The 23,554-nt window shown below is 36.8% G+C and overlaps 1 protein-coding gene across 1 annotated transcript in view; it reads right to left on the reverse strand.

Moving 5' to 3' along the window:
* Positions 1 to 168: 168 nt before the first annotated feature.
* The window catches only part of LOC111153570 (tet methylcytosine dioxygenase 2), a 136,551-nt gene continuing 113,165 nt past the window's right edge, over positions 169 to 23,554 (reverse strand). The window contains exons 7-11 of the mRNA XM_022512681.1: positions 14,510 to 14,660; positions 12,363 to 12,452; positions 7,100 to 7,237; positions 4,201 to 4,555; positions 169 to 2,421 (exon numbers count right to left, since the gene is read on the reverse strand). Of these exons, the coding sequence (XP_022368389.1) occupies positions 941 to 2,421; positions 4,201 to 4,555; positions 7,100 to 7,237; positions 12,363 to 12,452; positions 14,510 to 14,660 (2,215 nt within the window). The 3' untranslated portion in view covers positions 169 to 940. The remainder of the gene's footprint in view (positions 2,422 to 4,200; positions 4,556 to 7,099; positions 7,238 to 12,362; positions 12,453 to 14,509; positions 14,661 to 23,554) is intronic.

Below are 23,554 nucleotides of genomic sequence, written 5' to 3' on the forward strand. Positions count from 1 at the left end.
TGTCAAAGCTTAGGTAGACAAAGTGCTTCTAAAACACCATTTAAAATATTTATACATATACGTGTGTGCACATATACATATGTGTATACATATATGTACATATATACGTTTATTGTCCTACAAGGACTTCACTGGATGAGCAAAATCCAGAGGCCTTTAAATGTCCACATTAAAAAAAAAAAAAAACAACCTCGTGTAAGAATAGGTAATTATGCTAAAAACTTGAATGAAAAGGTACCCCTATTATTCAAGGGCATTGGAGTACACTGATAGCATCTTGATGATATAAAGGCATTAAATTTTCAATTGTTAAAGACACCATTTTCTTAGCACCATTTCTTAGAACATCCGAACAAATTCAGTGTTTTGCTCTCTATTCATTTATGCTTCCTGTAGCTATTTTGATAAATAAAAGTTAATATTAAGATTACAGTAAAAACTGCATGTTAAAAAGCCATAATTCCAGTATTTCAGTACATTGTATATTCAGCACCAGATGGTATTTTAAAATTCCTGCCACTGTAATACTACAGTACTTGTTTGACTTGTGTTCCATGACTATGCAAACTTGGTATTATTAAAAGTGGTCACAGATGTTTAGAGTTCTAAGGGGGAAAAAAATCACATTTACATATCATCTCGTCCAATAATAGAACCAGTGTTTAAAAATGTAAATTGTGGAACACTTTCTTCCCCACCTTCTTTTTGCATAGAATGCTTTGGTCTTTTTGCCTAGATGCCATCTGCGGCCACTTAGGAGTCAGTGGAAACTAAGTGCTATGGTAGGATGACCTCTTCTTTTGCTGGTGAGCTGAGGTTCCTCCCACCACATTTGTCATGAATCCTGTATCCTTTCCCCACTGCCCCTGTCATGAGAACCATACTACGGACAGGTTGGTTGTGGTCTTTTCAAATGAGGTACCCACCACAAGGGGTGACATCATATGTATCTGTTGTAAGGCCCTGTGACCCGAGTGAAGGCATATGGAGATGTAGTTACTGTGGAGTCTGTGGTCACGGACATGGTCCTTTCAGCAAGGGACTTGATAAAGCGCAGGTAAGTGGGCTCGGAAGGTTCATGCGGCTCAGTGGGTTCCCGTTTCACTTTTTTGCCGTGGGTTTTCTGAGGCACATAGTCCGGGCCATACTTCTCACACTCTTCCTCTTTCTCTCGGGCTTTTTCAGCCATTTTGGCTTCCCAGAGCGCCAAGCCATGTTTTGGCTCATTCATGCTCTTATGCTGGTAAAAGACAAGAGAGATCCTGGTGGGGTGATTCCTATTGGGATTCTTTAAAGGGGTGGTGGCGTGAAGCTCGCGCTTGGCACACTCAATGAGAATTGACCCGTGAGTTGGAGCCACAGCCACTCCCCCAATGTCAGGATCTAGAAAGCTCTGCTCACTGTCTGACCAGACTTCATCATTGTCCTCGGTGGCAGATGGCTGCTTTTCCTGGTTACCAGCCTCCTGTAATTTGTGTAAGCCTTCTTGGACAGAAGCGGTTCTATCATGGCTAAGACCTGGAAGCATCTTAGAGAACCCATTAGCTGTGTGGGCAAGCATGTCATTTTCCTTGTTTTGGAGGTGCAGGGCATGGAGAGAGCTGTTGAACATGCCTGGAGCGGCGCCGTAGTTACGGATTATATGAGAAGATGGGGGATGCTCACCGTTCTTATAGTCTATGTTTGGATTGCTCAGATTGGGTGGTAATCTAGAGGCGGCGCCCATGAAGTGGCCATCCATCTCATGAGTGGAATAAGGAGGAAATGTCCCTACATGGTGTACATTTGTTTTAAGGGTACAACTGCTGAAGGCATCTCCCTGCATAGTTTGGTTTCCATAACCTAAGTACTTAGAAGAAAAATTCTGGCTATTTCCGAACCTCGGCTGGTAAAGTGTATGGATGGGTGGTAAATTTAGTTTAGAGAGAGGGTCTTGGTTTGGATACCTGTATAGATCCATGGGCTGAGACTGGGGAGAATAGGAACCCAGATACGGGGAGCAGTTATCCACCGATACATTTCCATTGCACTGATAGGATGGATATTGGTTATTCTGGTTGAGAAGCCCAGTGTAGGGATTCATGGGATTAGAAGAATTCAAATATGAACCTGTAGCTTGGGATGGTGTGGAATAGAGGTTCATAGGGCTGGCACCCCCATAAACATCTGAAGTGTGTGAAGAGCTCGGGTAAGCCTGGATCACTGGATTGGGCCGTCTCATGTACAGGTTGGCAGATCCAGAGGAAGAGTAGGAGTTGACGGGCTCTGACTGAGGGTTATTCGTCACTGGGTGATGCTGGGGCGGGTGCTGGGGTTGCTGCTTCTGTGGCTGTGGAGGTTGCTTCTGCAGCGGCGGGGGTGGGGGTGGGGGCGGGGGCTGCTGGGGCTGCTGCATGACTGGTCCTGAAAGTCGCAAAAGCTCTGTGGACAGGAGAGGAGAAAGCACACACATGTGACCAGTTATTATTTTACAGAAGCTAGCAAGGATGCTTAAATGGATTGGAGAACCCCGCTAAGTTTAATGCAATACCCATTAAACAAGGATAAGAGCAAAGTCAGGGTTCTGATCATTGTCCGGTGTGATTTTTTGTTTAAAGCATTAGATAAAACAGCAGATCTCTACAACAGTACAATTTGGTAAGTGAAGAAAAACGTCACAAAAATCCACAAGCTGTTTCACTGAGAGCATCATGTTTTCTGCAGCTTCTGTGCATCTGACGATGCCACGGTCTCCCTGAAGTGCCCATCTCCCTCCATCCCACCTCCCTGCCCTTCCTGGGCATAGTCCTCCCTTCCTCAAGGAAGCCTGCTTTGACCTCATCTCCTAGTGCATGTATAATACCCACTGCAGACATCAGTGAGATAGAAAAATGCGTCATAATGTATGGTAATTATGCATTTTTAGTCCTCTTCTCCTGCTGGTGCAAAGGAGTTCCTTGAAGGAAGGGCCCAGGTCTTATTTTACTTTATTTCTCCATTGCCTGGTGTGCAATAAAATTTGTTAAATAGTTGGAAGTAGCATAAAATTTGTTACAGAAGACAAATTTGTTCAGCAACGCTATTAGAAAAAGAATGACATTCACTGAAATACCCCAAGCATATCTTATATAATTGGCAAACCCTATCTACAGAGTTGTCAATAAAACTTTAATTTTCAGCTTTGTAAGTGAAAATTTTGTCATATATCTGTTTCATGACCTCACTTAAAAATCTCTATATAAGAAAAGAACAAATAAATGGAGCTGTAATGGCAGTCCTAAGCTGAAATGATTATTACAGAGACCAGTTAGAAAAGACTGGAAGCAGAGTTCTGATTATACTTTGCAGCTAACTTAAAGGAGAGATTAAGGAGTGAATAGGATTTACTTCTCTTAGTGTAAGTCAGCCAATCAACACATTTTTGTTGAGAATCTTTAGCATATTCTAAATTACTTAGTTTCTCTAGGTTTTGAGATGAATTGGTAGGGGAATTTGACTTGGTGAAGATGGTTGGCTCTAAGCAAACTAGTAGACTAAACTTAAAAAATAAGCCTTTTTCTTTTGTTAATGGCCAGGCCAATGCCATCTGTAAGATGTGGATATGGACATTACATGGTATGGCTTTTTGTAGAAATTAATTGAAGACAAAAGCAAGGGGCTTTGACAATCTTCTCCTGCCCCTTCCCCATAATTCCTATTTTCAAACTTCTTATTTCAACAAATAGTACTGTTTTAGTTACCTAGGCTTAAAATGTTGAAATCAACCTTAAATTTTTCTTTTGTCTTCGTTCCAGTGTTTGGTCATCCATGAATTGAGAATCATTTTAGGAGCATTTGCTTCCATCATTTTTGCTATATCTTCATTGCTACCACCCAAACTCAAGCTTGGTTTATTGCATCAATCTCCAAACTCATAGCTCCTCAGCCTCTAATCTGCCCCCCTGTCGCTGCTAGATTAACCCTAATTTCATCATATTACCTGCCTATCATAAAACTGCCATCTATTATAGAACAGAACCCAAACTTCTCCATTAAGCTGGGGTTCAGGGTGCCATATCTCATTACCATCTCCAAGAGCAAAGCCTGGTCCTTGGGACTTCAGAGAAGATTTTGGTACAAAACTAAGACCATGATTGAATATAATCGTCTGAAATTACCGATACTCATTTCTAACATAAGTTTTAGATAACACAGGTGCGCAATGCTTTACGTTAAAGTTACCTGCCAACTGTTTCGCCTGGCTTGCATTTTCAGTCTGTTTTGTACGAGATGAGGCTGACTTTTCCTTTTCATTCTTATTTGCGCTGTTCTCCAGAGAGGAAAGCTTTTCAGCTGCAGCTTTCTTGGCTTCTAGTTTCCTTTGTCGGCACGTCTTGACTGGTTCCGCTAACATCCTGACTTTCCGCCGAAAAGAACTCAGCACCTGAATCGCACCATTTTGCTTCTTCTTCTCTTGAGCTTCCACACTCCCAAACTCATCCACATCAGAGACTTTGTAGAGAGGCAGAACATGCAGCTGCTCATCCTCAGGTTTTCCTCCAATTTCTCGATTGTCTTCTCTAGTGAGGGTGCATACCTGTAGGGAAATAAGACAGTACTGCTTCAGTTTCAGTCCAAAAGAAATTGTGTGTGTGTGTTTGTGTGTGTGTGTAACTTTCTCCCTGTCAGTATTTAGATTTGTGGTGGTGGTCTCCTGAACCAGATCAGTGACAGGCATATTACCATGAATCACGTTTATCTGTTCTTAAGGGAGGTGCCATTAAAATGGTACAGGGAAAAGACAGTCCACGTTAACTTTTTTTTCCCCCTTTTCGTTTTTTGAGTCTATCAGGAACTGTTACCCATGGTAACTTTCTTCTTCACATATATTTCTGATTCTAGGAAGAACCAAAATGAAGCAGTCTCCCACCTTTCACACTTGAAACATAAATGCAAGAGATGTGAAACCTCTTTAAGAAGAGGCTATGTTTCTTCCACCAAATGATTTCCTGTTTTGCTAGTTATCAGTCACCTAATCTCATACTTTTGTACACAAAGACATTTCACATCTCCCCCCACACCAGACTCTTAACTCTCCTTCATTGTGCTTAAGAAATTTCCACAAAATACCAAAGTGAAATCTAAATAATGTAAAATTGGGTCCCCTAGGTGGCTCAGTTGGTTAAGCAACTGCCTCCAGCTCAGGTCATGATCCTGGAGTCCTGGCATCAAGTCCCACATCAGGCTCCCTGTTTGGTGGGGAGTCTGCTTCTCCCTCTGACCTCTCCCCTCTCATGCTGTCAATCTCTCATTCTCTCTCAAATAAGTAAATAAAATCTTAAAAAAAATGTGAAATTGAAGATGTGGTTGCTATAGGGAATATATAACTCAACACTGTGTCTATCTTCCTCTTCTTTCTGTCTCTGTACTCGTTAAGACTAACTTACTATTGTTCCTCTCTTGTTTCTCTTCTAAGTTGTTGTACCATACGAGGGGCTGTTCCAAAAAGGGGAAAAGTCTACTCTTGCTTTGCTAATTTAATGGTACTTTTTCTTTTTTGTTAGCCACAATCCTCTTGGTGTTGATGAGAGGTTATTTGTTGGCTGTAACATACTAGCTTTTAGTAATTCGTGTTTTTGGCTGATGCAGAAAACAATGTGATCATAGTCATTTAAAGTACAGGTAAAATAAAATTACTGGAAGATACTCTTGAAAGGAATGTGAACATAACAGACTTACCCTGACAGATAAATTTAACATGAGATGGGACTAAAACGAGGTTTTCACTTCCTGTACATAAGTCTTCCAAATCCACGTCTTTTGAGCACCTATCACCTTTTCTCACATGTTTGTCCCTACTCCATTCTTCTTACCTAGTGTTGCTTTTCTTTCTACCTCGTGAAAACCATGACCTGTTAGACGCAAAGTCCCCTTTACGTGGAACCCTAATCATCTCTGTCTTCTCTCCATCACCTTGCTAGAGAAACATGGCTATGTTTAGACCTATTATGGCTCTGATTATCATTTATTTCTTCTTCCCCAAATCTAGCCTAGCCTTCTAATAGTGAGCAAGTGTTCAACACATGATTAATGATGATTTCAGATATTGTGGATGATAAGCCTCATTGTTGGCCCTCCTGGGTCAGAAGTCTGCAAGCCAAACTGTCTCACAGCCGGTTTCTGCATGGCCAGTGAACTGAGTGTTTTTTGCATTTTTAATTAAAAAAAAACCCCAAAATAAAGAATGTGGTCTAGGATATTATGTAAGCCTAAAATATTTACTATCTTTCCTCTAATAAAAAAAGACCTTCTGACCTCTGTTTAAACCATTAAACCAATACCTTTTCTGCCTCTCAAAAACTTCATACCAGGTTCCGTGAATTACTTCCACTATTGCTAACCACCTCCCTGGGTTCTTCTCTACCCTAGACTATGACTTTGCTCTCTGTATTCTATTTTTCAACTCAAGTCTCATTGGTCATATTTCTCAACTACATTATTATATCCATGTTGATGACTCACTAGGTGGATTAGTTTATAATTTCTTCACTTGAAATTTTTCAATCTTTATCTCCACTCTGGTTTCTCTCTCTCCATGCAAGGCCACGCCCATATTCATTTTCTCCATTTACCAAAACCTCCAATTATACAGCCCAATCCACTTCACCCACTATACTATGTAGTTATAGTGGGCTCTTTTGTACTTTGAATTTTCTACAGTAGTTACTGTGCCACAGATGATGCATGTTTCATTTGCTCTTCTCTCTGCAAGGTGGACTGGTGCCTTGGCTTGTATATGGTTTTTTACTATACTGATTATAACCTACCAGATACCTGACACTGAATTTTGAAGACTTTTGGTAGCTAATGGTAGCTGGCAATGCACAGTCACTGGTTTAGTTAGCATCAGTATTTCCATGATTTTCCTGTGCTTGTCAGCAGATTTCCAATAATATGCCAACCCATTATGAGAGAACTAGATATGCCAAATATGGTCACCTTTGCAACAGCAACTCATTCATGAAAACACTTGTGCAATGACACCTGCAGAGAACATATTACTCTAATCACATGCTTCTAACTTCCAGCTTTCCACTGTTTCATAGGATGTGCTGCAAACCTGTTCTGTGCCCCCACTTACCAATGTGCTGCCATTCTGCATGTTGTGTAAGTCCCTGTGGGCGTGAGCACAGAAGTCCAAACATGCAGTGACCCCTGAGAATGGCCGGCCTTCCTTCAGACCCAGTCGGCACTCTGGTGCTCTGTGTTCATATTCAATCTGAAAAATAAAAGCATGTGTGTGAATGGGGATATACTTAGGCATCTGAAATTCTCAGGCATACATTTGAGAAAAAAGTGTAAGACCTGTGCACTGAAAAGGTCAAAAAGATTCCTTAGTATTTTGGCTATTAAGAACTTTAAAAAAATGTTGCATATTTTATATCTGGAAATACAATGGAATGACACAAAACTCTGATCTTTTGGTATATAATGGTGTGTTGGGAGGTATGTGTGTATATGCCAATATCACTATCTTGATTACTAGTAAATATGGATCTTTAGTAATCTTAAAATCAGGGAGTAGAAATCATCAAATTCTGATCTTTTTGAAAATTCTCTATTCTAAATCCTTTGCATTTCTCTCTCTATATTTTAGAATATCAATTTCTTCAAAACACTTGGCAATGTTTTGACAGATAAGGTACTGATTGACTTGGGGAAAACTGACATTTTAAAAATATTTAGTCCTGTGATCCATAAACACAGTACTTCTTTCCAGTTTGGGTCTTTTTAAATTTCAGCAAGTTTGTAGTTTTCAGTGCACAGGTCTTGTACATTTTTGTCAAATGTCAAATTTTTATGCCCAAGAATTTCATGTACTTGATTTTGCTTTTACTTTTGAGAGTTGTTTTTACTGGGGAGAGATTTCTAGGTTGACAGTTTTTTTCTCTTTCAGTACTTAAAAGATGTTTCTCCTCTTTTTTTCTTACATTTTTCTCTGATGAGAAGTTTAACTTTAGAAATGAAACTTTACAAAATCAAGGAACAAAGCCAGGGAAGAGCATTTAGAAATGAGAAATGAGGATAATATATTCAGTTGGGGGAGGAGATAAAAATCAAATGGTAGGTTTTGACAGCATCCATAAATTTAACAGGTCTTCCCCTGTACTGTGTGGAAAGATCACAAGGCTATGTTTTAGATCTCTAAACCATATTAAAACATATCGATGAACATTACTAATAGGAACTACCATGCAATACAGAAAACACCTTATCCATTCACAGCTATTGACTGATTTAATTTAGGTAGATCTTACATCTATTTTTTACGTATTTTTTTTTAATGTATGAGTATATGTATGCATTTAAATTTTTAATTTTTTTTCCTTTTCAATTTTTTATTTAAATTGTAGTTAACATAGATGGTAAAATTGGTTTCAGGAGTAGAATTTAATGATTCATCACTTACATATAACATATAACATCCAGTGCTCATCACAAGTGCCCTCCTTAATACCCATCACCCATTTAGTACATTGCCCACCCACTTTCTTCCATCAACCCTGTTTGTTCTCTATAGTTAAGAGTCTCTTATGGTTTGCTTCTCTCTTTTTTTTCCCTTCCCATATGTTTATCTGTTTTGTTTTTTAAACTCCACATACGAGTGAAAACATAAGGTATTTGTCTTTCTCTGACTTATTTTGCTTAGCCTAATATACTCTAGCTCCATTCACATCACTGCAAATGGCAAGATTTCATTCTTTTTGATGGCTGAGTAATATCCCATTATGTGCACACATTTATATTTTATGGTAAGAATGCATAACATGAGTTCGACCATTAAACAAAGTTTTAAGTGTCCAATACATTATTGTTGACTGTAGGTACACATGTTGCAAAGCAGATCTCTAGAGCTTATTCATCTTGCTTAAATGAAACTGCCCATTTTTCAGTACGTTTATTCATATACAAATACTGAAACACACCTAACGAGTCATATCTAATCATCTTGTTATAACTAAAATTTGGGGTACTGTTGTATTTTGGATATTCTAGGTTTAGGTAATGCATAAAATACTCGAAACATAATGTAACTGGGTAGAATATCAATGCTTAGAAAATCACATGTGTATGACACCATCTATAATAAAAATAAAAGGAGTAGAGTGAAAAGAACATTAATGTTTTGTTATTCTGTCCTCTTTCCCCGCTAAAGCCATTTGATTAATAGCACCTATAAAAAAAATTTATTCAACAGAAAATGGTCAAACTTGAAATCTAGCAACATAGACTTTATTCATTTTCTTTTTATAGCTTGATATATTGTGTTTCTCACTCAGAATCATTTTACAACAGTACCAAAGCATTCCATATATTTTTCTGTGATACTTACCAAAGTAGATAAGGTTGTAAAATAACAGTATTAATCCAACTACTATTAACAGCATCTAAAATATTTTTCATAGACAACATATACATTTCTAAAAACCTAAGTTGTGACATGAAACAACTTTATAAACAGATCATCATTATTTAATTTGCCTCTTTTGCTCCCACTTAAAAAAGAAAGAGTTGAGGTTTGAGGAAAGTGTTAAAAGTCCATAATTGAAACAAGAGTAGCTAAATCATTAAATTAGTATTGGTCTCCCCATCTGTCTCTGCTATGTAAACTAATCTAATCCCTTTAGTCTTTAATGTCATTAAATGACAACTGTTTGCTAAACACACTCTTCTTCATACTTCCCTGTACCCCCTACTGCTGTGTACTCCTCTCTGGCTATTTTCATCACTTCCAGCTTTCCTCCATCTATCAGTCTCTCTCTTTCCCTTAAATCTTTAACTTCTTTTACTATATTGTGCCTACCCCCAGCATTTACTTTACTGGTTTCTCATCTTCCACTCCTAAAATGTCCATGTATTCCAGAATGCCATTAGTAGCCCCTTCTCTTTATAATCTCCACTTTGAAAAACTGTATTCACTCCTATGTATTCAGTTTCAACTACTTGCATTTTGACAAGTCTCAAATCTACAGTGCTAGTTTGGATTTTTCTCCTGATTTTCTATCCAATTATTCCAGAATTATGTCAAACATAGTTGTCCAAAATGAAATGTATCATTTCCCCTTTTTGCCCCCAAACTTACTTTTCCTCATTGACTCCAAATTCTAAAGAGAACCATCTGTCCAAGCCAGAAATTTGGTGAATCCTGAACCTCCCCCTTTTGCTTATCCTCAAATCCAATCGGTCACTAAGTTCTGTAAGTTCTACCTCAAATATTTCACACACTTTATTTTCTTTATTCTATCACTACTGCCATCTCTTTAATTTAGGACTTTAAAATCTCTTGCTCAATGACTACACTAGCTTACTTCTCCGATTTAATCTTATGTTAATGTACGTTGTATTTTAATTTGGCTTGTTGGGAGAACTATATTTATTGATTTTACACTTTTTTGTATTATGTTATGTCACCACATCGTACTTCATTAGTTCTTTTTTTTATTGTGTCATGGTAGTCACCATACAATACATAATTAGTTTTTGTTTTTGTGTTTTTTTAACTACAAAGCTGTGATCACCAAGACAGCATGGCACTGGGATAAAAACAGACACATATACAGTGGAAAAAAAGACAGTCTCTTCATTAAATGGTGCTGGGAAAATTGGACAGCTATGTGTAGAAGAATGAAACTCAACCATTCTCTTACACTATACACAAAGATAAACTTGAAATGGATAAAAGACCTCAACATGAGGCAGGAATCCATCAGAATCCTAGAGGAGAACATAGGCAGTAACCTCTTCCACATAGGCCACAGCAACTTCTTTCAAGATATGTCTCCAAAGACAAAGGAAATAAAAGTGAAGATGAACTTTTGGGACTTCATCAAGATCAAAAGCTTCTGCACAGCAAAGGAAACAGTCAACAAAACAAAGAGACAACCCACAGAATGGGAGAAGATATTTACAAATGACAGTACAGACAAAGGGCTGATATCCAACATCTATAAAGAACTCCTCAAAGTCAACACACACAAAACATAATCATGTCAAAAAATGGGCAAAAGACATGAACAGACACTTCTCCAAAGAAGACATACAAATGGCTAACAGACACATGAAAAAAATGTTCATTATCACTAGCCATCAGGGAGATTCACATCAAAACCACATTGAGAATCCACCTTATACCAGTTAGAATGGCTAAAATTAACAAGACTGTAAACAATATGTGTTGGAGAGGATGTGGAGAAAGGGGAACCCTCTTACACTGTTGGTGGGAATGCAAGTTGGTGCAGCCACTTTGGAAAACAGTGTGGAGAGTCCTCAAGAAATTAAATATAGAGCTACCCTATGACCCTGCAATTGCACATCATTAGTTTTTGATGCAGTGTTCTTTATAAATTAAATCACCTTCCTCTGCCCCCAACACACACTTAAAATACCCCAATGGTAGCCTTCTTAAGTACAGGGTCAAGTTCAAAGATTTTTATATGGTCTCCAAGGCCATTTGTGACCTTAATTCTTAATTCTCTACTTTCAGGGAGAACTTTTTTGTTCCTTCAGAAATGTGCATACCTCTATTTCAGCTGTTAACATATTATTCTATAATTGCTATTTTACATATCTCTGTCTCCTCTAAAGAAGGAATTGCTTAAAGACAGAAACCCTACATTGCTTACCTTTATGTCCACAGTGACTAAATATTTAGTTTATAACATAAATATGTATATATTTAATATATATAACATATATTAAATATGATATCTAGCTTATATCCATTTAATGCTCCTGTTGTTGATGTTATAATGACAGGGAAGACTTCACAGTGTTTTTTTTCCCCTTCATGAGCATTTCTGAACAAATCACCTAGCCTTCCAAATAGGTACAGTCTACAAGACACCCAAAAAAATAGGAAAAAGATGTTTTTGCTTGGTTCATGGAGCCAAGGCCAATTAAAAAGAAGAGAATCCAGCAAAATCTGACATTTTTGGACATTTCTATGTACACTTACAAAGCAGTACACTCACAGCTTAATATATATAGACATATATGTGAAAAGTTAATAGGTGGTTAGAACCTATAGTTTGCGCCACATAATTTTAATTAACCACCAAAGTCTGATTACAGAAGAGATATGAAAATAAGATTAGTGGATAGAACAGCTTGTGAGACTTAAAAGCTCATTATCTTTACAGATTAAAAGACCAAAAATATGCTCTTTTGGATGATATAATTCTTATGTACCAGAAACAGAACACTGTGGGTTCTCTAATTGGGAAGAGGAAAAATTAGAAAAATAAAGGAAAATCATTGCTTCAAAAATAATTTTGGAAGTAGGTAGGTCATCAGTAATAAGTAAACTGTTCCAGTCATTGTCAATGATTTTTTTATAAACTTACCTGATTATTATATGCATCAGGTGCAAGTTTCTTGTATGTTGGTGCCATAAGAGTGGACAGGTTTTGTAAATGAGACTCCAGTTTCTCTTCCTGTATAAAATGAATAAAATCCTAAATCCTTTCCATATGTAAGAGAGGCTATCAGTTAATTTTTCTCACTACATCTTAGATCAAAATGAGAATAGTGTCTTTCTTATTAAATAAAGTTCCTTAACACAATTATTTCTAAGTAAAAAGTATAAACCATACATCATCTATTTTTGTATGTGTTATTAGAATGTCTAGCTCTTTGGTGTTTTTATATTAATCAATTTTGTACTCCCCATGTGGATATTTGGCATTTTATAAATATAAGACTACGCTAGTAGTAGGATAAGAAGAATGAAGCCATATGGTTTTAAAGAGGTCACATTCTCCACTCCTTCTCCAGTCAGCTGCCATGGAAGATGAGCTATTGAAAGGATTTGTTTGGTTCATCTATTTTCAATCTTTATATTTTTAAATGTTTATAAAAATAGCATTCAAAATTTGAGAAGATCTTTCCACTGAACTAAAAGTTAGTAGATGCTTCACATATGGATAAAACTCTCAGAACTAGAAATGTTGAGAGTTTATATGCAGAACTTTGTAAAGTTTATTTTAAAGGAAAAATGTTCAGTTACACTCCTTCCTTCCCTACAAAAAAAAGATTTTCTAGGTAAGATACTTGTAAAATGGTAGGTGATAATACCTGGTTATTCCATTCATATTTAGAAGTTCTCATTTCACAGTAACATTTTTTTTTTCTCCAAAACCTTAAAAGATGTAACTACCTCGAAGAGTTATATTTATTTATAATTTAGAAGGTGAGGAGGTTTCTAAGCCAACCTCTCCTACATACCTGAGGGAGGATGTTCCTAGCTATCCCTTGGATTTGCTTTATGTTAAATCTAGTAAAAGCGATAAACATTTATAAAATAGTAGTAAAAAAGCTCTGCAGTGTGGAAAATTAAAGTGGCTCATCAGCTATGTAAAATTGCTACACTTCATTAGGCTTATTGTTGGTATTTTTTTCTTATGAAGAGGGATATGTAGCCCATTTACTATAGTTTATTAAAAATACAATCCTGTGTGGGGCACCTGGGTGGCTCTGTGGGTTAAGCCTCTGCCTTCGGCTTGGGTCATGATCTCGGGGTCCTGGGATCAAGCCCCACATCGGGCTCTCTGCTCAGCGGGGAGCCTGCTTCCCCCTCTCTCTCTGCCTGCCTCTGCCTACTTGTGATCTCTGTCTCTCTGTCAAATAAATAAATAAAATCTTAAAAAAAAATACAATCCTGTGAAAAAAATTTTATCATCATTTCAAGAGTTTTTGTACTTTACTAAATTTCCACTTATTATTATAGTCACAAATAATAACACTAGCACATTTTTCATTTAGAGGGACATATCAATAATATATATAGTATAACTGTATTTCAATTGCACTTAAAGTTTGAAAAGATAATTATAAGGTTCACAGAGTCACTAAAAATTTGGTCATATCTAATTGGTAAACATTCAGGGGTTTTTTGATTATTCAATTAGCATACACTAGAAGCTATACTCAAAAGTTGTTAAAATTGATATCCATTTTTAAGTTATATTTTGAGAAATATATAATATCAATTAAAATTTTATGTTAATATCTAAATATGTTTTAGTTACTTGAATGCATTCATTATGATAACTTTATCAAATATCATGGTATGACAATGTGATGAGAAATGGTCTTTATTGAATGGGATAGTGATGAACATGACTTCTGCAACTCAGGTTTGAGAAAAATGAAAGTTTTAACAATGAAATGTTAATACTTGGTTTTAATACCAAAGTGATGGCTGCTTAACATAAAAGTTAACAGTTAACATAAAAGGTAAGTACAAAAGGCCATAGGTATGAGTAGTTTATGTTCAGACTTTACTACTTTGGTATCACATAGTTATTATTATGCTAATTTTATCAAATATATAATGTATACCTACAGTTCAGCTAAAATTTTGATGTACCTCTGAGATGAAATTCTCTATGTTAATGAGAATTTAACAGAGTATGTTATACTGTTTACTTCATCTGTACTCATCAATTCTCCATGAAAATCAAAGAGATTATATATCAAGAAGTAAACAAACCTCTTTTGGGTCATCCCCAAGCAGCTTAAATTTTCTTGGGATCTTGCTTCTGGCAAACTTACATCCATTGTAGTACATGCTCCATGAACAACCAAAAGAAAAGGAGGCACCACAGGTCTCAGGATCCAGCCCTTGACAGGCACAGGTTCTCCTGAGGAATCAAAGGACCAAGTTCATAGATAACAATATCGAACATTTCTCTAGGCTACCAATCTTGTATTCTGGATGTCTGCATGCAAAAACGAGTGCAAATTAGTTTTAACAGAAGTTTATTTTAAGCTTGCCATAACCACATCAGAAAAGAACTATTTTAACTCATTTTAAAACAAACCAATTTAAACAAACTTTTTACTATAGCATAATACATAGAAATTTTACAGCTTACATACTCACCAACCCCCCCCCCAAAAACACAAATAAGTAAGACCAGAGTAAGAAACAAATATATACTATCAACTATAGTCTCCATGTTATATATTAAATCCATAGACCTTATTCATTTTATTTATTTAAGATTTTATTTATTTATTTATTTGACAGAGAAGACAGAGAGGAACTACAAGCAGGGGGAGAGGGAGAATCAGGCTTCCCACTGAGCAGGGAGCCCAATGTGGGGCTCTATCCCAGGACCCTGGGATCATGACCTGAGCTGAAGGGAGATGCTTAATGACAGAGCCACCCAGGCATCCCTCCTTATTCATTTTATTTTATTTTATTTTTTTAAAAAAGATTTTATTTATTTATTTGACAGATGGAGATCACAAGTAGGCAAGGAAGCAGGCAGAGAGAGAGGAGGAAGCAGGCTCCCTGCTGAGCAGAGAGTCTGATGCGAGGCTCGATCCCAGGACCCTGGGATCATGACCTGAGCTGAAAGCAGAGGCTTTAACCCACTGAGCCACCCAGGCACCCCCTCCTTATTCATTTTATAATGAAAGATTGTACACTTCTTTTTTTTTTTAAATTTTTTTGTAAACATATAATGTATTATTAGCCCCAGGGGTACAGGTCTGTGAATCGCCAGGTTTACACACTTCACAGCACTCACCACAGCACATACAAGATTGTACACTTCTATAAACCTTTCCCTATTTCCCTTACCCCCAAGCCTCCCAACCACCTTATTAAGTTATTTTTTAAAGATTTATTTATTGGAGAGGGAGAGCAAGAGAGAGAGCACACAAGTTGGGGGAGGGGCAGGAGGTAGGGAGAGGAAGAGGGAAACAATCCCAAGCAGACTTCATGGTGAGTGTGCAGAGCCCCATGTGGGGTTCAATTCCATGACCCGTGAGATCATAACCTGACAGAAACCAAGAGTCGGATGCTCAATGGACTGACCACTCAGGTGCCCTCACAATCCCTTCTCTACTGTTTCAGAGTTCAACTTTTTTGTTTCTTTTTTTGATTCCACGTAAAAGTGGAATCATGCAGTATTTGTCTTTCTCTGTCTGGCTTATTTCACTTAGCACAGTGTCCTCTAGGTTCATCCATGTTGTTACAAATGACAAGATTCCCCCTCCCTTTTTAGGCTGAATAACAACTTTTTCCCCCTCTCCTTCCATAATACATTTTCTTTATCCACTCACCACTGGTGGACACGTAGGTTGTCTTTACACCTTGGTTATTATGAATAATGCTGCAATGAAGTGCAAAAATCTCTGAGATAATGATTTCATTTCCTTTGGATATATACTTAGAAGTGGGATTGCTGGGTCATATGGAAGTTCTATTAGTAACTTTTTGAGGAATCTCTATACTATTTTCCATAGCAGTTGTAACAGTTTATGCTCTAATAGGATTTTTCTTTTCTCCACTTTCGTGTTAACATTCTCGTCTTTTTGGTATTAGATAACCTAACAGGGTCAGGTGATAGGAGATATCTCAACTGTGGTTTTGATTTATATTTCCTCAATGATTAGTGGTGTTGAACACCTTTTCATGTACCTGTTTGCCATCTGCATGCATTCTCTATAAAAATGTCTGCTTAGGCCGTTTACCCGATTTTTTTTTTCTATTGAGTTTTATAGATTTCTTGTGTATTTGGGATATTAACCTCTTTTAGATACATTATTTGCAAATATTTTCTCCAATTCAGTATATTGCCTCTTCATTTTGTTGATGGTTTCCTCTACTGTTCAGTTTTTGGTTTGCTGTAGTCCTACTTATTTTGCTTTTGGTGCCTTTGCTTTTGGAATGCAAAAAAAAAAAAAAAAACAAAAAAACAAACAAACAACCAAAAAAACCATTGTTAAGATCAATTCCAAGAAGTTTACCCCTATGTTTTTTCTGGGAGTTTTAGTTTCAGGTTTTGTGTTCAAAACTTAGGTCCACTTTGAGTTTTGTGTATAGTGTAAGAGAGGCCTGGTTTCATTCTTATAGGTATAATCTCTCCTTTTCTCAATATCATTTATTGAAGAAATGATCCTTCCCCCATTGTACAGTTTTGGTTATTAAAAAATTTTTTTTACCATATTTGCATACATGTATTTGTTGGTCCTGCATTTTGCTCCGTTAATCTGTCTGTTTTGTCGTCAGTACCATATTGTTTTAATTACTATAGCTTTGTGATATAGTTTGAAATCAGGAAATATGATGACTCTAACTTTGTTTTTTGTTCTCAAGACTGCTTTCACTATTGGGGTCATTTGTGACTCCATATAAATTTAAGATTATTTTTTTCTATTAGCATGAAAAATGCCATTGGAATTTTGATAGGGATTGCACTGAATTTGCAGATTGTTTTGGGTACTGTGGGAATGTTTATAATATTGATTCTTCCAGTCCATGAACATAGACCATCTTTACAATTATTTGTGTCTTTTTTTCTTTCATCAGTCTTTTTTTGAGACATCAATCTTTTGTGGTTTTCAGTATACGGATTTTTCATCTCCTTGCTTATATTTATTCCTAGGTATTTTGTTTCTTTTGCAAATGGGATTATTTCCTTACTTTCTCTGTTAGTTCACTGTTAGTATATAGAAACACAACCAATTTTTGTATATGGATGTATCCTGCAACTTTACTGAATTTGTTTATTAGTTCTAACACTTTTTGGAGTCTTTAGCATTTTCTGTATATAAGTTATCTGCAAATAATGATAGCTTTTCTTTTTTCCTTTCTGATTTGGATCCCCTTTATTTTATTTTCTTGCCTGATTGTTCTATCTAGTATTTCAAATAACATATTGAATGAAAGTTTTGAAAGTAGGCCTTTTTTGTATTGTTCTTGATCTTAGAGAGCTGTTCATCACTGAGAATGATGTTAGCTGTGGCTTACTCATATATGGCCTTTATTATGTTGAGGTACTTTCCTTCTATACTCAGTTTTTATTATGGAAAGATGTTGAACTTTGTCATATACTTTTTTCTGGACTTCATGAATGATCATAACATTTTTATGCTTTATTTTGTTCATGTGGAATATTGCATTGATTGGGAATATTGAACTATTCTTACAACTGTGGAGTAAATCCCTCTTGATCATAGTATATGCTCCTTTTAATGTACTATTGGGCTTGGTTTGCTAATACTATGTTGAAAGTTTTTGCATTTAACTTTTCATCAGGGATACTGGCAGATAATTTTCTTTTTTTGTAGTGTCTGTCTGGTTTTGATATCACTATAACGCTGGGCTTGTAAAATGAGTTTGGAAGTAATTCCTTTTCTTCAAGTTTTCAAAAGAGTTTGAGAAGGATTGCTGACCCATCTTCAGATGTTTGGTAGAAATAACCACTAAAGCCATCTGATCCCAGGCTTTTCTTTGTTGGGAGATTTTTGATTACTGCCTCTATCTCCTTACTAGTAATTTGGTCTATTCAGATTTTCTATTTCTTCATGATTCAGTCTTGGTAAGTTTAATGTGTCTAGGAATTTAGCCACTTTCTCTAGGTTGTTCAACCTGTGGATGTACAATCGTTTATAGTATTTGTTTATAACATTTTGTATTTGTGTGGTACCTGTTGAAATGCCTTCTCTTTCATTTGTAGTTGTATTTCTTTGAGTCCCTCCTTTTTTCTTGGTAAAAAGGTTTACTTTTTTGTTTATATTTTCAAAAAAGTAACTTAGTTTCATTCATCTCTTCTATTGTGTTTTTAGTCTCTATTTCATTTATTTCCACTCTGATTCTTGTTATTTCCTTCCTTCTGCTAACTTTGGGCTTTGTTGGTTCATTAGGTTCCCTGAGGTGCAAAGTTAGGTTGTTTATTTGAAAAATTTCTTTTTTTTAATGTTGATATTTATTATTATGAAGTCTTTTAAAACTGCTTTTGTTATAGTCCATAAATTTTGGTATATTTGTTTCAAGATTTTTTTTGTTGTTGTTATTTCTTGAATAAGCTTTCTGCACCTCTCTCTTTTGTTTCCTTCTAGGACCTTTATATTGTGTATACTGGTCCTCTTAGGGTGTCCCATAAATTCCTTAAGCTAGCTTCACTCTTTTTCATTCACTTGAACCCCTTTAGTAGATTTTTTAGTTTAGTTATTCTTCAGCTCTGTGACTTATGTTTGGTACTTTAAAAATATTTTCTTTTTGTTAAAATTGTTTTGTTTATATATTGCTGTTCTAACCTCAGTGAACATCACAATCTTAGGAGTAGTATTTTGAAATTATTTATGTATATTGTGACATGAAGAAGTTATTGTTAATGTCAAAAAAATTTCAATGTAAGGTAAGTGTAAAAGGTAAGTGGATATCCTGTAACCTTAATTATAAGAAGGAAATAACAATATAAACTCATGATTTAATAGCCCCAAATCACTCTTTGTAAAAAATAATTACTGTATCTGCCACTGAAAATATCATAAAGTAACAATATCTCAGTGGTAATGAATATATCTGGGCACAAAGAGTGACCTCTAAAAGCACTTCTCATCAAAAGGAAATAGGTTAAAACTCACAAGTTAATAATGATACCAAAAAGAAAGAACTGATGAATTGGTCATTTTGGGTAATTACTAAGACACCAAATCCCCATTCTCAAATTTCACAACTAAAGATATGTACCATATATTTATCTATTAATTTGCTTACAAACTATATTTAATGGCAATCAGTTTATAAGAAAAAATTCTTTAAAGAATTCTAGCTAATAAATGCAGAAGGAACGTTATAATTAGAAATTATCATTTTAGAGATGTCAGCAAAAATGGCAGAATAAGGATCTCTGAAATTTCACTCCTCCATAAAAGCACTGAGAATACTGACTGGTAAATACTGTCAAAATTAATTTTTCAGAAACTTGCAAATTAACAACAACTTGCAGCATTTCAGGGAATATTTATTCAAGAAAAGCAATGGAATTTCAATAAGAAGAGTAAGCTTCATAGTGTTTTCATTTGCCCTATTCCCACTGTTCCCAGAACTCTACGACAGCTTTCAAAATCAACAACCCACATTTATAGTAAAAATCAGCAACCTGGGGACCACTGGAAGGGGAAGAATTAGGCTAGATATCCTTTAACGCTCCATTCCCAGAAAAGTATCATTATTTTACCTATTTGATAGTTCTCTACAAGACCCTACTAACAAAGCTGTCTTCATTTACCTGACTTGGAGTCAGGAGGTGTTAATTGTTAATCACAGTGGCTGCCTGAGGTAGCAGTTAACAGGTGGCTATTAAAAAAAAAAAAAAGGCTATTCAAAAGCTTAAAATTAAAAGATGGGAAATAAGATGTCTGTAGGAAGCTTTAAAAAGTTCTGACATGTGCCTGGGAATCCAGAGAGCCATGTACATACCTAAGGCTGTATGCTCACTCACGAAAGACATAAGCTCTAAACTGGCTAACTTTGAAGCTCTGCACAAGCAGGGAGTAAAGGGGTAAGGCAGAATGGTAAATTGCCTCGCTGACTGTTGAAGGCATGCCCTAATATACATACAGAGATCCTTTGCCCAAGACTGGGAGACTTATTGATTTTAAGTAAGGATCTGTGTATAATCATTAGGTGACCACTAAGCTAACCAAGCACAGACTTCCATAACTGCTCATGAGAAAAATATAGATTTTACTGAAATAGTTTAGAAGAGTCACTAAACTAACAAACAATACCAGTAACAATAACAAATCCTGGGTAGGGCAGAGAATCTAGCCTTGTAACTAACTATATAATTCTAACAATTATAAAATATACAAGAAAACAAAGTATGGTTAATACACAGGAAGAAAGCTGTCAGTGAGGAAGTCCAGGTGTCAGACTACTAATCAAAGACTTTGAGTTATGATTTCAAGTATGTTTAAAGAACTGAAAGAAGTCATGCTTAAAGAACTAAAAGTATGAAAACAATGTCTTCTCAAATAGATGAGATGAAAGAAGTAGAAACCATAATAATAAAACAAGTGGCAATTCTGAAACTAACAAGTAAAAATCACTGAAATAAAAAAAAAACTCCATTACAAGGATTCAATGGTAGATTAGAGGAAGGGACAGAAAAAGCAGTGGAGAGAGAAGTTGAAGTCAATTGAGATCATCCATTCCAAGAAACAGAAAGAAAAAAGAATGAAGAAAAAAATAACACAACCTCAGAGACCTGTGGGGATAATGTCAAACATACCAACATGTTCATAATGAGCATCCCCAAAGTAAAGGAGGGAGAGTAAGAGAGTATGAAGCCCAAACTCCTCAAATTTGATGAACAACATTCAAGAAGCTCAGATAACTCCCAGTAGCATAAAAAGGTGCTCCACACCTACAGAAATTATAACAGACAGCCAAAGAGAAAGAATCTTGAAAGCAGCAAAGAACTCTTTTCAGTAAGATTAACAGCTGAGGATGCATAAGACACAATGGAGGCCAGAAGGTATTAGTATGGCATACTTAAATGTTGCCAGAATAAGACTGTCAACTAAGAAATTCTGTATTTAGTAAAACTATGCTTTAAGAGTGAATAATAAACTAAGGTATGTCTTGATAAATAATCTGAGAGTGTTTATTGTTTTGGGCCTGCTCTATAATAAATACTAAAATGAAGTCCTTCAGACTGAGAGAAAAGGATGCTGGACAGTAACTCGAATCCATATGAAAAGATGAACACCAGTAAAAGTAAATACATAGTTAAACAAAAAGAGCTTATATGTGTATTGTTTTTAACTCTTTATATCTGATTTAAAGGCAACTGTAGACTGACACTTGAAGGAGGAGTCAAGATGGTGGAGGAGTAGCAGACCAAGATGACATCAGGTCGCAGGAGTTCAGTTAGATAGTTATCAAACAGAACAATCCTGAACACCTACAAATCCAACAGGAGATTGAAGAGAAGAAGGGCAGCAATTCTAGAAACAGAAAATCAACCACTTTCTGAAAGGTAAGATGTGGGGAGAAGTGAATCCGAAGCCACGGGAAGACTGTGGGGGGTTGGGGCTGGCTCCCAGCAAGCGGCAGAGCAGCAGAGCACAAAATCATAACTTTTAAAAGTCTGCTCCACTGAGGGACATTGCTCCACAGGCTCAGCGGGGGTGGAGCTCTCACAGGGAGAGCGCTCATAGGTCTCAGGTTCTGCAGGGTCACAGAGGGATTGGGGGTGTCTGAGTGTAGCAGAGCTTCCCGGCATTGGAGCGATGAAACCTGCTACAGAGACGGAGCAGAGGAGTGAGCTCTCAGCTTGGGGTTACCTTAAACTGTGATCCGAGGCACAGTCAGGCCACTGTTCTTTGAGCAGGGACCACACAAGTGGCAGATTCAGGGAGACCCACTGGAAGAGCAGAAGGAATCTGTTGGGTTTGGAGACTCCAAAAGGGGCTGTGTGCCAGAGACAGAAACGTTTGGTCACAGGCCAGGTGAGCTCGGAATGCGACTGGAGAACAGGAGATGGGAGTGATTGAGTGCTTTTCTCCAAGGGCGCACTACGGAATGGGGCCCTGTGCTCTCGGCTTCTCCAGGCTGGAGATTGGGAGGCCGCCATTTTCATTCCCATCCTCTAGAGCTCTATGGAAAGCGTTCAGGGAACAAAAGCTCTGGAGAGCAAACCTGAGCAGATTACATGGCTTGGCCCCTGGCAAGAGCAGTGCAATTCTGCCTCGGGCAAAGACACTTGAGAATCACTACAACAGGCCCCTCCCCCAGAAGATCAGCAAGAACATCCAGGCAAGACCAAGCTCACTGATCAAGGAGAACAGTGGAATTCCAGAGGAGGGGAAAGCAAAGCATGGAATTCATGGCTTTCTCCCCATGATTCTTTAGTCTTGCAAAGTTAATTAATTAAAAAATTTTTTTTTCTTAATTTTTTAACTTTTACTCTTTCCTCTTTTAATGTTTTTTTAACTAGTTTATCTTAATAATACCTTAAAAAATCTTTTTAGGGGCACCTGGGTGGCTCAGTGGGTTAAGCCTCTGCCTTCGGCTCAGGGTCATGATCTCAGGGTCCTCGGATCGAGCCCCACATCGGGCTCTCTGCTCAGCGGGGAGCCTGCTTCCCCCTCTCTCTCTGCCTGCCTCTCTGCCTACTTGTGATCTCTCTCTCTCTGTCAAATAAATAAATAAAATCTTTAAAAAAAATCTTTTTAAACCTTCATTAATATAGTCATATTTTATCCTTCATTGTATCTAATTTTATTTTTTGTATACATATAAGGTTTTTCTAAAAAAGGTTGGGGACAATTTCTTTTAATAGATCAAAATATACCCTAAATCTAGCACAGGGCTTTGTTCTAGTCTCCAGCCTAAGCAAATTATCTCCACTTTCTTTTTCTTTCTTTTCCCAACCAACTTATCAACTCCTTTTTTAGAATTTTTTTAAAATTTTCATTTTTAGGGATGCCTGGGTGGCTCAGTTGGTTAAGCAGCTGCCTTCGGCTCAGGTCATGATCCCAGCGTCCTGGGATCGAGTCCCACATCGGGCTCCTTGCTCATCAGGGAGCCTGCTTCTCCCTCTGCCTCTGCCTGACATTCTGTCTGCCTGTGCTTGCTCTCTCTCTCTCTCTCTCTCTCTGACAAATAAATAAATAATATCTTTAAAAAAAATTTCATTTTTATAGTCATATTGCATCCCTTCATCATGTTTACCCTTATTTTTGTGTACACATAAGTTTTGCTTTCTTTAAAAATTTTAGGAGGTAG

Source organism: Enhydra lutris, unplaced genomic scaffold (genome assembly GCF_002288905.1).
Source record: "Enhydra lutris kenyoni isolate GAN:26980312 unplaced genomic scaffold, ASM228890v2 scaffoldscaffold3, whole genome shotgun sequence".
Classification (NCBI taxonomy): domain Eukaryota; kingdom Metazoa; phylum Chordata; class Mammalia; order Carnivora; family Mustelidae; genus Enhydra; species Enhydra lutris.